The 16,875-nt window shown below is 32.6% G+C and overlaps 1 protein-coding gene across 1 annotated transcript; it reads left to right on the top strand.

Moving 5' to 3' along the window:
* The first annotated feature begins 12,427 nt into the window (after positions 1–12,427).
* On the top strand, positions 12,428–14,110 carry LOC103503333 (metalloendoproteinase 2-MMP). The gene has a single exon (XM_008467496.3). It carries the CDS (start codon positions 12,757–12,759, stop codon positions 13,843–13,845), a length of 1,089 nt encoding a protein of 362 aa, XP_008465718.1. The 5' UTR covers positions 12,428–12,756; the 3' UTR covers positions 13,846–14,110.
* The last annotated feature ends 2,765 nt before the right edge of the window (positions 14,111–16,875 follow it).

The raw sequence follows: 16,875 nt of genomic DNA, 5'->3' as shown, positions 1-16,875 counted from the left end.
TTACTATGCGGTGTGGTAGGCATTGAAAGTTTAGGCAGCACCCTTTCACTTAGTTGCGAAAGCAACTTTAGGGCGTGACCGGTGGTATTAGAGCATAAGTTTATGGGAAAGCTGAAGTTGACCTTTGTTTGGGCATGAAGGTAAGTTGTAAGTGGTTATGGTGGAAAATGTTGAGCTAAATTTTTTAAGCTGTTCTTATAGGAAGTAGTCGATATTATTCTCGGGATAAGGAGAGGAAGGAAAGAGGTGTTGCTTGGATGAGTTATGTGAACACTAAGAAAATCAGAGAAGCAAGTTGGTATTGAGCAAGTGAAGGCATGAGAGCCACGATTTTAGAAGGAATTACAAATCCAGCTGATATGGAGAGGTGGCTAAGCTTGGTTGAAGAGTGCTTCGAGGTAATAGATTGCTCTAAAGATAGAAAAGTGAGATTGGCAACGTTCATGTTGCAAGGAAATGCTAAGATTGGTGGGTCTTGTATGAGTCTGGATAAGAAGATATAGATTCTATTAAGGATTTGGGAGAAGTTTATCCTCGTTTGTTTGTAAATGAAAACATGAACTCCGCAGTCTGGAAGAAGGCGATGTGACTATCAGAGGATTTCGCTGAACATGCAAGGTTTTGCGATGGCATTTGTAAAGGACGAAGAAGGCAAGCGAAGGTGGTCTGGAAAAGGGGATTAAGGACAACAATTGGAACTCCAGTGATGACGAGCACGAATTATTCAGATTTTTCTAAGTTGGTCGGGACAACCATATGGGCTAAGAGTGTTTAGCCAAGGAAAGAGGAAAGAGTTTGAAGAAATAGAACTAGGTAAGCGGGCATAGTCTTACCTTAGCCAAGGATCTTAGTGGTCTGGCGATCAGAGTTCAAAATGCGTTGAGTGTGGACGAGACACACAGGAGTCTGTAAACACACAATTGTTTGTTTAACTATGGTCCAGTTAGACATTACCAAACTGAATGTCAAGAAAGGCCTCACAGTAGACAAGGGAAAGATAGTGGTGGGGATAAAAAAAATTAAAAGACGTGACAATAAGTGGACCTATAACTAACAGGTCACGGATTGCTATCATGCCCATAATGGGTGGAAAGGCTCGCTCCACAAGAATGCAATGTGTGAAGGATGAGAGGACGCTACACGTCCTAAAAGGAAGGTAACCAAGTATTTTAGTAAGTGATCTTTTTTAGTAAGACAAATATTTCGTGAGAAATTTTATAAATGGAAATTATGTTTTGAGTGCGTTCCTTTCGAGTCTGTGATATGAAAATAACGTATGAAGACACCACGTGAACGTCTGTTGTAGTAAGAAAAGAATCAAGGAAAAGTTTTTCGAATATTACGAACGGAGTGAACATCGCAGTAAATTAACTCAAGGCACTGGCGAGAGTAAATTCCAGTAGTCTGAACAAATGGGATGAACTATATTCTTAGGCGGAGAAGATAAAGGGATTAAAATGCGATTGCACTCGTAAAAAAAAAAAAAAAGTGTTGTGAGTTTAAGTTATGGGAAAGAAAAGTGAATTATGTGATTGTATGAGGCTTTCTACAAAGGTGTTAGGAGCCAGTTGACTGAGATTGCAAATGGTTTCTCTTACGAACCATCTCCAAAATTCAAAGATTTCTTGTATGATATCTTAAAGAAACCGTGACTTATGTGATTTTCCTTGTACTTTCCCCAATTCTCTTATCGCATGCGAGTTACAATGAATAGGAGTTACTAGATATTATAAGTGATGTAACATGAAGAAAGTCGGGGAGCTTAGTGGAAATGACTTAAAATAGTCTTCATGCCCTGTGCAACATGATGTCTCATCCTTGCTATGTGATATAGGATGAGATGCTCTTTTCATGCTGTGTGATCTTGAATAAGATGCCCTACTCATCCTGTGTGATCTTGAATAAGATGCTCTAGTCATGATGTGTGATCTTGAGTAGAATGCTCATGCTGTGTGATCTTAAATAGAATGCCTTATTCATGCTATGTGATCTTCAATAGGATGTCCGATTCATGATGTGTGATCTTCAATAGGATACTCTATTCATGTTGTGTAATCTTGAATAGAATGACCTATTCATGCCGTGTGATCTTGAATAGGATACACTATTCATGTTGTATGATCCTGAATAGGATGACCTATTCATATTGTGTGATATTGAATAAGATGCTCTATTCATGCTGTATGATCTTGCAAAGGATTCTTTACTCATGTCGTGTGATCTTGAATAGGATGCCCTACTCATGCTTGTGTGATCTTGAATAAAATGCCCTATTCATGCTATGTGATCTTGAATAGGATGCCTACTCATTCTGTGTGATCTTGACTAGGATGTTCTATTCATGCTATGTGATCTTGAATAGAATGTGGTATTCATGTTGTGTGATCTTGAATAAGATGCCCCATGCTTTGCTGTGTAATCTGGTATGGAATGCCCTATTGGAAGACCCAGTATGCGTAATAGAATTCATGAAACTTGCCAATGTGTTGAGATATTAAGAATAAAAGAGAGGGTTCTCTTTACGATGTACTATATATCAAGAAAAGGACCAAGGTTGGTAAAGCACCCACATGAACAAGAGTAGTTCTTGCTCTGTTAGCCAAGCTTTGCGAGCAAGTCTCACGTAGACGAGGTAGGGAAAGCAACAAAGTAGAATTTTCGAGGATAAAATTCTAAAAAGGAGGGATTGGTTGTGAGACAAGGGTGCTGAACAAAGAGATTCTTGACCATAAAATATATTTTGCGAAAGGAGTATGCATAAGACTCTAACCTGAAGAAAGGAAGTCTGGGTGAAGAGAATCCTTGAGTCATTTTCGGTATGAGTATAGGACATCCCACGAAGGAACATGTAAATGATGATAAGGTAACTCGAAAACAAATGCTTAAGTACAATCGCGAGAAGGTAGGCGATGCGATAAGGATAAGCCAATGGGGAAGGAGCATACGTTGGATGCTAAGAGTTAGGCGATTATAATAGTAATGTGAGAAGAAATGTCTATGCCTAAGGAAGGAGGGAAGGAAGTGTCTTGTCAAGATGACTTGACCACTCATTGAGATGAAGTAAATGTCTACTGCTTCCTAAGAAGATAGAAGGGTCAGGCGATTAAAAAGTTTGGCTTTCTAAAGAGATGAGGTGTGTGTCTCAAGGGGAAAGTCTAATCACTGTTAACAGATAGCCCATGTGTCGAGTTTAGGTTGGCTGCATGATGCAGCGAGTCGGTAAGGAGACACTTGTAAAGATTTGAAGCCACCTTTCGATGTGGGAGTTCACTTCTTGCATGGACGCCTTATTTGTTCGTAATACTCGACATGAAACTTGACAGCATCTAAAAATAGGGCCACTCCCTCACTACTACAAAATCTACTTTACTCGACACTATACACTTTTACATACTTGACGCTTTTGTTAAAAAAACATCAAGTATTGACAATTTTAAAGGAAAAACGTCAAGTATAGTCACAAAAAAGCAGAGTTTTCACAGAGTTTTTCAGATAATTTACGCTAACCTTTACTTGACGTTTTTTTCGCGTCAAGTATAAAGGACATTTTACTTGACGTTGTATTCGTGTCAAGTATTGCGAAACGTTACTTGACACGAAAACAACGTCAAGTATAGTTTAAAGAAGACAAAATTTTCACCAAAATTTTCGAATTATTTTTACTTGACGTTTTGTGTCACGTCAAGTATAGTTGAGATTGTACTTGACAGTTTTGTCGCGTCAAGTATAGTGCAGATTTTACCTGACGTTGATTCCGCGTCAAGTATAGTTGACATTTACTTGACGTGGAAATAACGTCAAGTATAGTTAAAATTTTTATTTGATACTTTGAAAATTAATATTTTAAAAATGTCAAATATAAAAATATAAAAATATTAAATATAAAAATATTTTTTATTTCTCTCATTCCATTAAATAAACTTATTAAAATAAATTTATTAAAATAAAATTACTAAAATAAAGTTATTACAATGTTATTAAAATAATCTTATTAAAACAAACTTATTAAAATAAAATTTCCAAAAGAAACTTATTAAAAAATAATTTAGTAGAAGAAATGTATTAAAATAAATTTAGTAAAAAGAAATTTATTAAAATAATAAAAAAATTTATTAAAAAATTCCCTCCAAAAAAACTTTTTATTTTCCCCCTTTCTTTCCCAAAACCCTTCAATCTCTCTATCTCCATCTCTCATTTACCTTACCTTACCCAGCCGTGACGGCCCAAGACGCCGACGACCGTCGCGAAGTCCCACGCCGCCGGAAGACCCATTCGACGCTCGATATTGTCTTCTTCTTAATTTTGTAAATGGCTAACATAGGAGAAAGAAAGAAGTGATATAAAAATATTTGATTCCCTAAGAGTAAGAAAGAAGTGATATAAAAATATTTGAAACTAAGTTGTAGTAAGGATTCTCTTTTTCATTTTAACCAGGATATCTAGCCTCACTCCTTACATTGTCCTCATGGTCCACGACCCGCGTCCTATTTTCAACCCTCGAAATCTTTGTAGTAGATTAATGACTTCCAAACAAGATCAATTGGTTGTTGCTCCTTATAATCCTGGGTAAGTATAATTTTTAACAATTTAAACTTGCATTAGTATGAAAATACTAATTACTTGCATATTTATTTCATTTAGGGATCATTGGTCATTAGTAATTATTAATTCATATGATGATGTGGTGTACCATCTTGATTCCTTGAGAACAAGCTCCCGAGATGATATTAAATACGTAATGAATATGTAAACTAACTATATTTATGTTTCTTTATTTTTAATCACTAAAGAAATTAGTTCATTTTAATTTATGGGAAAGCGGTAGTGGTAAATATTAAGCTACCGATGAATTTATCGGTAGTGCCACACATTAAGCTAACGATTTTCCAATCTCAGAAGAATTTGAAAAAGACCAGAAAAACAACATTCTGGAAAGCGGTAAAGGTAAATATATTTATAAATTTATTTACAATTTAATTTAGCACATAATCTAATATGCATTGTTATTTGGTTTTGTGTTATAATGTCCTTTATAGGTAGGAACTGTTGAATGTGGATATTATGTCATGAGATACATGCGCGAAATCGTGAGTAAGGACACAAACATTATTACTGATGCGGTATATTTTTAAACTACTTACATTGTAACGTTATAAATACTATAATATGACTATTTTTTTAACAAAGTGTCTACTTGACTTTTTATGTTTTATAGATTGATACAAGAAACTCGTACTCACAGTTTGAATTGGATGAAATACGAGTGGAGTGGGCTGAATTTTTATCTCGGTACATATGATAGACACACCTAGATATTGTCTTCTTCTTAATTTTGTAAATGGCTAACATAGGAGAATGCCCATAACATTTTTTGTGTAAATGTTTTGTTCATAGCCATTATACTTATAGATGATGCAATAGATGCAAGGGGATAGGGACTTTAGTTTTGGTATACAAGATAACTATTATTATTGGTTATATAAGAGGTAGCTATTATTATTGTCTATTTTGGAATAGGCCACAGATAGGAAATTTTAGTTGGCTATATTTGGATTGGAATTGTGTAATCGCTGATGACATTGGTGAGAACAAATGAACTTATTGTTGGTTTACTTAATTATTTTGTCATTTTCTTGTTGCGTAACTATACTGGTTCTGAAAAGTTTATTTTGTTGATGGATATGTTTTATTGAAACATTTGTACCTAATGCAAGAACCAGAAAATGAAAAATTTGTATATTTAATATATATTAATAAACAGTACTATACATAACGTTTAAATATATGTCAAGTATACGATATTCCTTTACATGTAAAAACGTCAAGTATATGTTTACTTGACACGTAGAAGGCGTCAACTATACAACATTACTTGACACATAAAAGGTAAACTTTGATGGATTACTTGACGTTAATACAGTGTCAAATAAACGTATACTTGATGGTTTTTTAGTGTCAAGTAAACGGATACTTGACGGTGTTTTAGTTTCAAGTAAACGTATACTTGACGGTGTTTTAGTGTCAAGTAAACGTATACTTGATGGTGTTTAAGTGTCAAGTATACTTATACTTGACGGTGTTGTAGTGTCAAGTATACGTATACTTGACGATTTTTTAGTGTCAAGTAATCAGACTATACTTGACAGTCGATTACTTGACGCTTTTAAAAACGTCAAGTAAACGTTTACTTGACACTGGCTTAACGTCAAGTAATTCGATTTTTGTAGTAGTGCCTCTTTATACTCAATGGAAAACTTATTCATAAGTTTCATCCAACCCTTGTCCATCGTTAAAACCCCTAAAATATAAATAGGTTTGATTAGAAGTATATTCCTCCTCTCACACCCTAAAGTTACTCCCCTAAATAAGCAATAACAATCTCCCAAACTTTTCACTAAAGCTAACTTTAAACTACAGAGACAACAATAACTCTAGGATATCCACCACAACCTAATTAACCACAAACAACCTCAATCTTTGCATACTACCTATTTCTTCCAACAACGTTACTTTACAAACTACCCTACCACATCTTCAAACCCTAAAAAATATTGACAAATTCAAAACTAAGTTGGCACAAAAAAGGCTACCATAACTGTAGGATAGCCGTCCCAAATCAACAACAAATGATTTCAAAACTACTAAAAAAAAAAACTAAATTTGAACTAAAGGGTATCATAACTACAGAATAGTCAAAACAAATCTTAACCACAAATTATAAAAACTTTTAGAACAATAATAGCCTTCGCCCCTATAAAGTTTTCAATACGACCTCCCTCTTCAAATTTTCTATTTCACCCCCCTTCAAAATTTCATCCTCAACCCCCTATAATTTTCGACCTACCCCCTTCAAATATTCAATTAACCCCCCCCCCCCCCTAAAACTTTCAAATTTTCAACCCACACATTCAAATTTTCAATTCCCTAACTCAATTTCTCAAATAACCCCCCTCTCCTTCAAATTTTTAGCTCACATTCAAAATTTCAACTTCAAAAACCAAAATCTATTCCTAAACAATATTCTAAAACTAATTCACCATTAAAATCCTAAAACTAATTTTAAAAAACAAAAAACTAAACTAATTAAACTAACCTAACATAAACTAACATTTAAGGGTTTAGGCTTTTAAACTTACCTCAAATAGGGATGAGTGGCAGTAGACGATGGGAGAGGCACAACGGCAAGGTCACAACGACGGGGGGAACGGCAGCGAGGGCAAAATCTTCTCTTTGTCTTCGTTTTCGTCGAACAATCTCTCTTTCTCCTCTATTCATTTCGGTTATGTGTTTCACAAAACTGAAACATATTTTTTATAGGAGAACTCCCAACGCACCACGAAAATGTTGGAAGATCTCCTTGTTCTCGACGTTATTAGTGATTCGTGAGAATAGCCAAAAATATTTCCAACGAATCACTAATAGCATCGAAAATCCCTAAAACCATTTTCGACGTCATGCATTGGATGTCAAAAATCATGATCTGACATAATTAATGTTTGAACATTTTCGACGATCCATGCATGACGTCGAGAATAAGGGTGACTATTCCGACGCATGACGAGTATCGTCAGGAACAGGGGTGTCCATTCCCGATGCCATGGAAGGGGCATCAGAAGAAGATATATATTTTATTTAATTGCTAACTATTCCCGATGCCATACTCCCAGATGTTGGGAATGGTTTCTTGTTTTTTGATGACCAATTCACGGCGTCGAGACAAGTTAATAATAAAATAATGTATTTACCTTTTCTTGACGTGTGCAAAATAGCATCGGAGAAAAACGTCGGTCGACGTTTTTTCTTCCAACGTTGTTTTGTGCATCGAAACACCTTGATTTCTTGTAGTGCAATATGATTCGACTCAAATATTCTAATCACAATGAGAAGAGGGAGGGGGGACATGTATACATCAAAAGAAACAAAGTTCATAAGGATTCAATTCAAAAAACAAAACTTAAGCACTTTAAAGCATAATGACACCACTCAATATGATTCAACTCAAACATTCTAACCATAATGAGGAGAGGGATGTCTAAATCGAAAGCAGCAAACTCCATTAAGGATTCAACTCAAAAAACGAAACTTAAGCACACTTTAAAGCATAATGACACTACTCAATATGATTAACCTTAAACATTCTAATCACAATTGGGGGGGAGGGGAATGTCTACATCAAAAGCAACAAACTTAATATAGATTCAATTAAAAAAAATTAAACTTAGGTACTTTAAAACATAACGCATCTATGACTACCATAACTATAGGATTGTCATATCAATTCACAATATATCATATTTGTATATACTACTCTAATCTGACACTTTATAGCAAACTAATTAAATTAAAAAAATTACCCGTTGACTATCATTTGATTGTTCTGAACTTCGTTCCATGTTGGAGGTAACTTCTTGACTTGTTAACCTTCTTAAAGTTGTTTCAATTGTAGCTTTGTTGCGATTTAACTATACTTTGCAAGTGTGTAATCTGTGCGTTTATTTCATTTGTGCTTTGTTGAATTGCTTCTTTCTAGCATTCTTGGGTCTTGGTCCCCAACCTTGTCCTTTCACATGCCTTGACTGCTTACCTAATACACATTCACATATTTCCCTTTCTATTAGTGGTTTGAATACCATCAACCCACATAACTTATTTAACTCATCTCTCAATAGTTGTAAATGTCAATTTCTTTACCAGGAGACCTTGGACTAGAGATAAGTAAAGATAGAAAAGTAAATGGTGCTTTCATACACTTCCAAGGAAGCAAGTTGTATGGAATGAATATAACCGACCACATTTTGTATGATGTGCTCATGTTTCCAAACAAGTTAAATCCATTAGAAGAAAGTGCTAATCTGACATTTTGAGTGTTTGAAGTAAAACAAGGATATTGGTCATCGAAATGTTTCCAACGCTCAGCATCAGCAAGATGTCGAAGTATGCCTTCAGTTTCACACTATTATCTTTGTGCGACCTCATATCCTCTGCGGTTTTTGAAAGAAATAATTCTTTGCAACGTTGCCTTCTCAATACCTTATGTGGAATTTGTTTCCCCTTTCTATCATCCAACCTATATCTCAAAGGATTTATTGCTCTAACGGTTAAGCACCTTAATGTGCATAAGTTTCATTAAAAAAAAAAATAAACGAAGTGAACTTTAGACATCCCAGATATAACTCCTCTTCTACTTCAGGAAATATTCCACTTATTCTATTGGACTCATCTTGCTCATTTGATTTTCTTGTAGTTTCTTCAAACATTGGTCTAAAGATATATACTAACGATGCTTGATTAAAGACCTCAATAAAATATACTTCTATAAAAATAAAATCAAAAGCAATAAACTAGTAATCTTAGCAATGCCCATATTTTTACATTTTGTTTCTTTTAGAAAAAAAGAGCACAAAATGATCTTTTTAATACCCAAAAATTTCACCTAAATACTGTGGTTTTGACTTACTCATATATTTTGCGGATGACATATGTAAGAAAAGGACTCGTGGATGTCATAACGTTCTCTAGACGATATTAGAAAATCTAGAAGGAACACAATTCAAATTCAAAATTGAACTCCAATTTAATAAATTAACGAGTTTTCTTTCTAAATAATTGTTCATTCATCACCCAACCCAACTAACTGCGCCAAAACAAAACAAAACACAAGCCTCCGTCACCCTTTACTTAACCTTCAAATCATTGGTTGCCCATCTCGGACACCTCATATATTCTTTGACCTTGACTACATATATTATTTTGCTTTTCCAAGTCCCCCTAATTTTAATATAGTTTCAACCTTTTCTTTCTTTTTCAAATACAATTTGGTTTAGAAAAATTCGTTGGTATCCCAATTAAATTATACTCTGAGTTTGGTCATGTTGTTTTGGTTATCTAATGTTCTGATTTAATTTCAAAGGTATATAGTAATCAAATCATGGTTTGATTAGTCAATCAAATACTGTCATACCTATTTTTCACGACTTTTTGTACTTATTAATATTAATGTCTATTTCATCATTAACTAATTTTGACAATAAATGATATATTACCGATTAAAAACTTGGTTTGTTTTGTTTTATTTTATTGAAGTTTTGTACTTTAATCTCCCAAGTTTTTTAAATCACGTTGATTTTCATTAACACAACCAACAATTTGACTCAGTAATAATTTAGTAATTCACATAATATAATATATAAACTAAAATTCTTTTTGATAGCCATATTTTTAGAACAAAAAAAGATTTAAACCTATTTTCTTCCGTATTCTAAATAGCATGATTCATTTTTAAGTATAAGAGTTGAAATCTTAATTAAATTTTAAAATAAAAACAAAATTGTATGTCCATTTTAAAATCAAATGGTTAACCGAACTAAGATTAAATCAAAAAAAATTGTAGCAGGAATAACAGTCATATTAAACTATTTTGTTTTAAATAGTCACGAGGTATTGATATTGCAAATATGGTTATCTGTTCCATAATAATGATACCTTTAGCTTATTCTTATTCACTCAGCATAATATCCAAGCAAACATTTGAAATATTTATTAGAGCGTTTGAAAAAATAGTAAAAAAATTTATAATAACAAGGTCTATATCACTACATTTTCTAAATTACAAAAATAGCAAATTTAAAAGTAGATAATCCTCTATTAACTATTTGATAGCCGTATGATATGTATTTGCAATATGCAAGAAAGATATGCTATAGACGATTTTTTTTTTAATTTTTGTTGTCATCTAATACAATTTCTCTATTTATATTATTTATTTAAAAATAGAAAAGTTGAGTGTTAGCATTCAGAGAAAATTTAGTTGAAAAGTTAAGAAAATGATTGTTTTTGTTGTAAAATTAAGAGAAGAGGGTGCACAATGGAGAAAATATAATATAGTAATGAAATATATTAAATAATAAAATAAAAAATATATATATATATATATAAAAATAAGAAATTGCTCCAAACAAATCTTCAGAATTTTCACGGTTGTGTGTTTTTCTAGTTTTACCAAATATATATACAAATAGAAGATCCACTAAATGTAACTCTATACTATATAATAGACTAAGTGACAAAAGGTATGTTCATAACAAGTAGGAGGTGTGAATTATACGAAGTAATTAGTAGGCGAAAATCACTTCTTTTTAAAATTAAATAACCATTTAATATTTTTCATTAATATTTATTATAATTTTTATGTCACAATACTGTATCTTCATCTACATTGTTAGTTGGATTGCTTATCTATTCATTTTCAAAACAACAAATTATGCCTACCTCTCATATATATCATTTAACTTAAATTTACGGAAATTACAATTATTCTCACTTCACATTCACAGGTTTATCGATATATTGACAATGTACACGTGAACATCCTCAATATTTTTTATCCTTTCTCTAATAATCTTTTATTTTCTTCATTGTTAATGAACATATTTTTGCTTGAATGAGTTACAATATTTTTTGGTACAGTATTGATTAGATGTCAATCAAACAAAAATTTGAAGCTAAATTATATTGAAATTTATTGGTAAGTTTTAGAAGGGTTGAGTGAAATTCCAAATATTTATACCATTTCTCAGCTTTAGAGTTAAGTGGTTGAATGTAGAGAATGTTTATTTCATTAAAAGTTGTAACACCTAATCAATAAAAGCACTCCGTTCAGAAATTGCATAAACTGTCCAAATCAACCTGGTTTGGAAAAAGGTACAAGTTTATATTGCAAAATTGTTTAACTGGTTAGGCTTTAAGGGGGTTTTATTTCATTTATTTTCAAATTTGATTTTGATATAGTTCTTTTTTCACCTTCATAGGGCAGTTTGGATTGCAAGAATTGGGTTGAAAATAAGTTTGATGGTTATTTTATGTTTAGGGTGTTTTTAGAGTCATTTAAAAATGGATAAAATTATTGTTTCTCTTGTCAAGATCACTTTTTCTTTCACATGATGGTGTTTGTGGTGAACTAAAATTGATTTTAGAATAATACGAAGGATAATTATGATGGATAACAATTTTCAAAATAATTGTTAAGTATGTAGCAATATTTTTTTTTAAATTATAAATATAGCAAAATATAAACTTCTATTAACGATAGACTCATTCTATCATTAATATCATTGATAGATTTTGACCGATTTTGTTATATTGATATATAATTAATTATTTTGAATCTAATTGATTTATTTGCAATCATCCTAAATATAAAATCTTCAAATTAATTATGGAGAATTAAGTATAGTGATTTTTATTAAGTGATGACCGAAAATAACTATATTTTATAATGTCTATTAGTATCATCTAAACAATAACTATATTTTACAAATATTATAGTTTATTTTTTTTTTCTATATTTGAGAATATATTGTATGATATAATAGGAGCACGGTTGATAATTAAACTATTTAAGAAACAGGTAGACGGAGTACTTTCATAAACCAACCCAAACACTGCTATGTATGGTCATCATGACCACACGCGCTCCCTCCTAGAATCGCATTTATGTTGGAGTTTTGCTATTATATACATAGTTCCGTAGATGCAGTCAAGTTTGAAAAGGCAAAATAGCATTTTCAACACGCAAAGTCAATAATCAAACAAACTAAACCAACCAAAACCCCATTCCAAAGTTTAAAATAACAAGAGAAGTTACACAGAACATGAATCTGCTGGAAGTCGTTGGCCGCCCCTATTTCCTCATCCTTCTAAATAACAATAATCCCAAATCACCTCCACTCTTCCCCCCAAATCCCTCAACAAACCAAAATGAAATTCCTCCTTATTACTTCACTCTCTCTATTGGTCTTTCTCAATCCCATCTCCGCCGATATCTTCCCCAACGTCTCTTCAATCCCATCTTGGCTTAACAAAACCACTTGTGCCTGGGACCAATTCAAGAAACTCAAAGGCTGCCGCCCTGGTGATCGCCTCAATGGCCTCTCTAATCTCAAAACTTACCTCAATCACTTTGGCTACATTCCCCCTTCTCCTAATTTCACCGACCTCTTTGATCCTCTCCTTCAATCTGCCCTTAAAACTTACCAAACCAATTTCAATCTTAACGCCACTGGCCTTCTCGACGACCAAACTCTCGCTCAGATTCAGCTTCCCCGATGCGGAATCCCCGATATAATCAATAATTCCACTTCTATGAATTCCGGACGACATTCCCCCCATTTTCACTCTGTTTCTCATTACACTTTCTTCCCCGGCCGCCCCATCTGGCCTGCCCACCGTCGTGATTTGACCTACGCTTTTGCGCCCGAGAATCCTCTTTCCAACGAGGTTAAAGCGGTTTTTGCTAGGGCGTTTGCTCGTTGGGCGGCTGTTACGCCTTTGACATTCTCGGCTGTAGAATCGTTTCGGACGGCAGATATCCGGATTGGATTCTACGCTGGGGATCACGGCGATGGGGAGCCGTTCGATGGCGTTTTAGGGACTTTGGCTCACGCGTTTTCACCTCCGAGTGGGCATTTTCATTTGGATGGGGATGAGAGTTGGGTGGTTTCCGGTGACTTGAGATCGGCTCCTCTGGCAGCGATCGATTTGGAATCGGTGGCGGTTCATGAGATTGGGCATTTGTTAGGGCTTGGTCACTCCTCAGTTGAGGAATCCATTATGTTTCCGACAATCACTTCGAGGACGAGGAAGGTGGATCTGGCTGCCGACGATATCAATGGAATTCAAGAACTGTATGGCGGAAACCCCAACGGGAACCTGTCGCCACCGTCGAGTAGTATGACACCGTCCGTACAAGAGAGAGATATGTCAAGAAACGGAGCTGCTCACAGGCTGTTGGGGTTCTGGTGGAGCCCACTTTTAATCGCAGCCGTTGAACTTTTCTTGATGAGATAGATAAATATGGTTTTGCTTTGTGGTTATTTATTGATTTTTTATTTTAATTTTCAATTCTTTTTTTGACGATTCAATTTTTCATTAGGTGTAGGCATCTATGTTTCTCGGTGCCTACCAAATTACGCTACCCTCGTCATATTCCTTATAATGATTCTTCTTTCCTTTTGTTTTCCTCTGGGGATGTATAGACATACTATATACTTTTTCTTTTTCTTTTTCTTTTCCTTTTATTTTGAAAAAAAACATATACCATATAGTTTGTACATATTAATTATTCTTATTAGTTTTATTGATTCCATTCACCGACTATCAAAATATATGAGTATTTTTGTATCTTCCATTCAGGTTTTGTTAATGGATTTATAAATTGACCGTATGAGTTATATATTTAAATGATTGGACAACTATAATTTATATATTCAATTTTAGATATTTTAATGTCATATCTTCATAAGAATTCAGTATAAATTTAAATTCTTTACACGAATTTGCATAAAAACCAATATATAATAAAATCTCATATCTAAAATCAATAGACTAATAATTTGATATCGTATATATTTTACTATTTTTTTTCTTTTTAAGAAAGGAGCACAAATTAAACCTTTTTAACTCCCCAAAATTAAACCTTTTTAACTCCCCGAAATTTTCATTTAATTATCATCCTTTTGACCGGATAAATTTGACTTCATACAATTGGTTGGATTTTTCAAAATCCAATGAGCACATGGAATGTGTACGTTATACTAAAACAGCTCTAAATAAAAATTAAACAACCTATAAGAAATTGACACGAGGATGTCAATATTGTCCAAACGTTCTTTAGATGGTTCTAGAAAATTCAACCCAAATTTAATTCTTTTACTACTTTTCTTTTTCTAAAACAAAATTGATTACTTGTTCCGGAACTCTTTATTTATTTATTTATCATCCAACGCAATTAACTAAACCACACCAAATCAAACCTAAAACAAAACACAAATATCCATCCTCACTTATTTTTAATTTTTCAATTTTGGTTACCTATTTTAACTTTCAAATTTTTTAATCTTTAAGTCGTAGTAATCAAAAAGTCTTTATTATATATGTTTATTGTCTATTTTACCTCTAAAGTTCGGTTCAAAAAGTTATTTAACAAATTCAAAACAATTTTTCTCTTCTAAACATTTGACTTTCACTTTAGGACATTTTACATATATCCCTAGACACGTAGGATTAGGCAACTTGAACCAATGTATTAGGTATTCAATCCCTTGATTTTTATTGGGTTAATCTAACAACACTCGTATATTATTCATCTTGTTTGACCATAACAAAAGTTAAAAGCAAATAATAATAATAATAATAACAACAACAATAATAAATAAACAAATTAGAATGGAAAAGAAACAAAAGAAATTGCATCATATGACAAAAAAAGTTAGAAAAAAAATAGTTCATAGCACTTACTTTTTTGTATATTACGAATATGACAAGTAATTAATGATATCGGATGGTGATCAAAGATTTATCGGAGGTCTAACAAAGGACTATCAAAGGATTATCCGTTTTTAAATTTGCTATTTTTGCAATTTAAATAATGTAGTGACATATATCTTATTATCATAATTTTTTTTGTTGCTATTTTTGCAAATGACGTAGGAAACAATTGTATTTTCATATCATTGGTTTAAAATTCTAGAAATACAATTATTTCCATGTGAAATTCGTGATCTTATTAATACATATCGCCTAGATATAGGGAAATATCTTGTCTGTTTTGCTCCTGTTAATATATTTTTTTTATTTCATAGTTGTTAAAAAGAGTTGTCATCAATTTTGTTACCATATATGAATATTAGGTGTGGTAAATTATCCTTAATTTTATTGAAATAAATAGCATGTGACCATTTGTATAAAGAGTTGCATTGTTTGATGAATGAACATCTCTTTTTTAAAATAACCAATTTGAAGAAGAGATGAGACTATTCGAATGACCACAAATAGTCTATAAATACCCCACTTCTTCGAATTGCTTTTACGAACATTTTTCGATAGCGATTTTCTCTCCTAGACATTTCTTCTTTTTGTAAGCTTTGTTCACGTTTAGTTTATTTCCACAAAATATAGTTAATTGATCTTATGGACACTACAAGAAATGCGATGAATAAATGCCTATCGGGATTGTGAAATGCGTCGGGAGAGACTTTCCCGACACCGAGAAATGCATTCCACTATTACTTTTATTTTATTTTAAAAATTTTTGTAACCTAAAATTTTGAACCCAAATCGATAATAATCAAACAAATTATATATATATATATATATATATATATATATATATATATATATATATATATATATATATATATATATATATATTCAAATCAAACATGATTAAAATATAAAAAGTTTCGACTCATATAATTAAATAATTAAGCAAATTGTATTCATTTCTTCATGAAAAGCATAGAATTAAAGGCCTACCACCTCCTTACAACTTGGATCAATATGGTAGTTTGAACTTTGATGTACGTACAACTTTTCAATAATTATATAATGAAATAGAAACCTAACTAGTTAACGGAGTTACATCTAGTGGCTACTATTTTGTGGTCCGGTCTTATGCAAACTCATTGCATAAGATACCCTCACTCGCATGTCACCTACACCAACGCGTTGGATCATTGCGTTTGTATCAAATACAAAGTAAGTTGTATCCATAATGTTACCAAGATAAGGTACCCAACCTTATCCCTATACCATAGACCCTTTAAGCTGATCTTGAACATTGATCCCTGTATGTCTCTACATACTGTTCAAGACTCATCAAACAACTTAGAATGTTAGTTTATTGAATTTGGGTTATTAAGACAAAACTAATAATAAAATCAATAACACTTATTGAAATTATAATAATAACACTTTATTAATAATGGTCAATTGATTATATTATTATCTACGAGTTTTAGGACATAAAACCCAACAATTACATGCTTGTGGATTGTTGTCTATCTATTAACTTTGTCTGTTAAATTTCTTACCCCACCT

The sequence above is a fragment of the Cucumis melo genome, chromosome 9, assembly GCF_025177605.1.
Source record: "Cucumis melo cultivar AY chromosome 9, USDA_Cmelo_AY_1.0, whole genome shotgun sequence".
Taxonomy (NCBI): domain Eukaryota; kingdom Viridiplantae; phylum Streptophyta; class Magnoliopsida; order Cucurbitales; family Cucurbitaceae; genus Cucumis; species Cucumis melo.
This window is presented reverse-complemented; position numbering and strand designations above follow the sequence as displayed.

Bases quoted from the DNA above. Each gene is read 5' to 3' on its own strand.
- LOC103503333 (XM_008467496.3), top strand. From the start codon at position 12,757: ATGAAATTCCTCCTTATTACTTCACTCTCTCTATTGGTCTTTCTCAAT.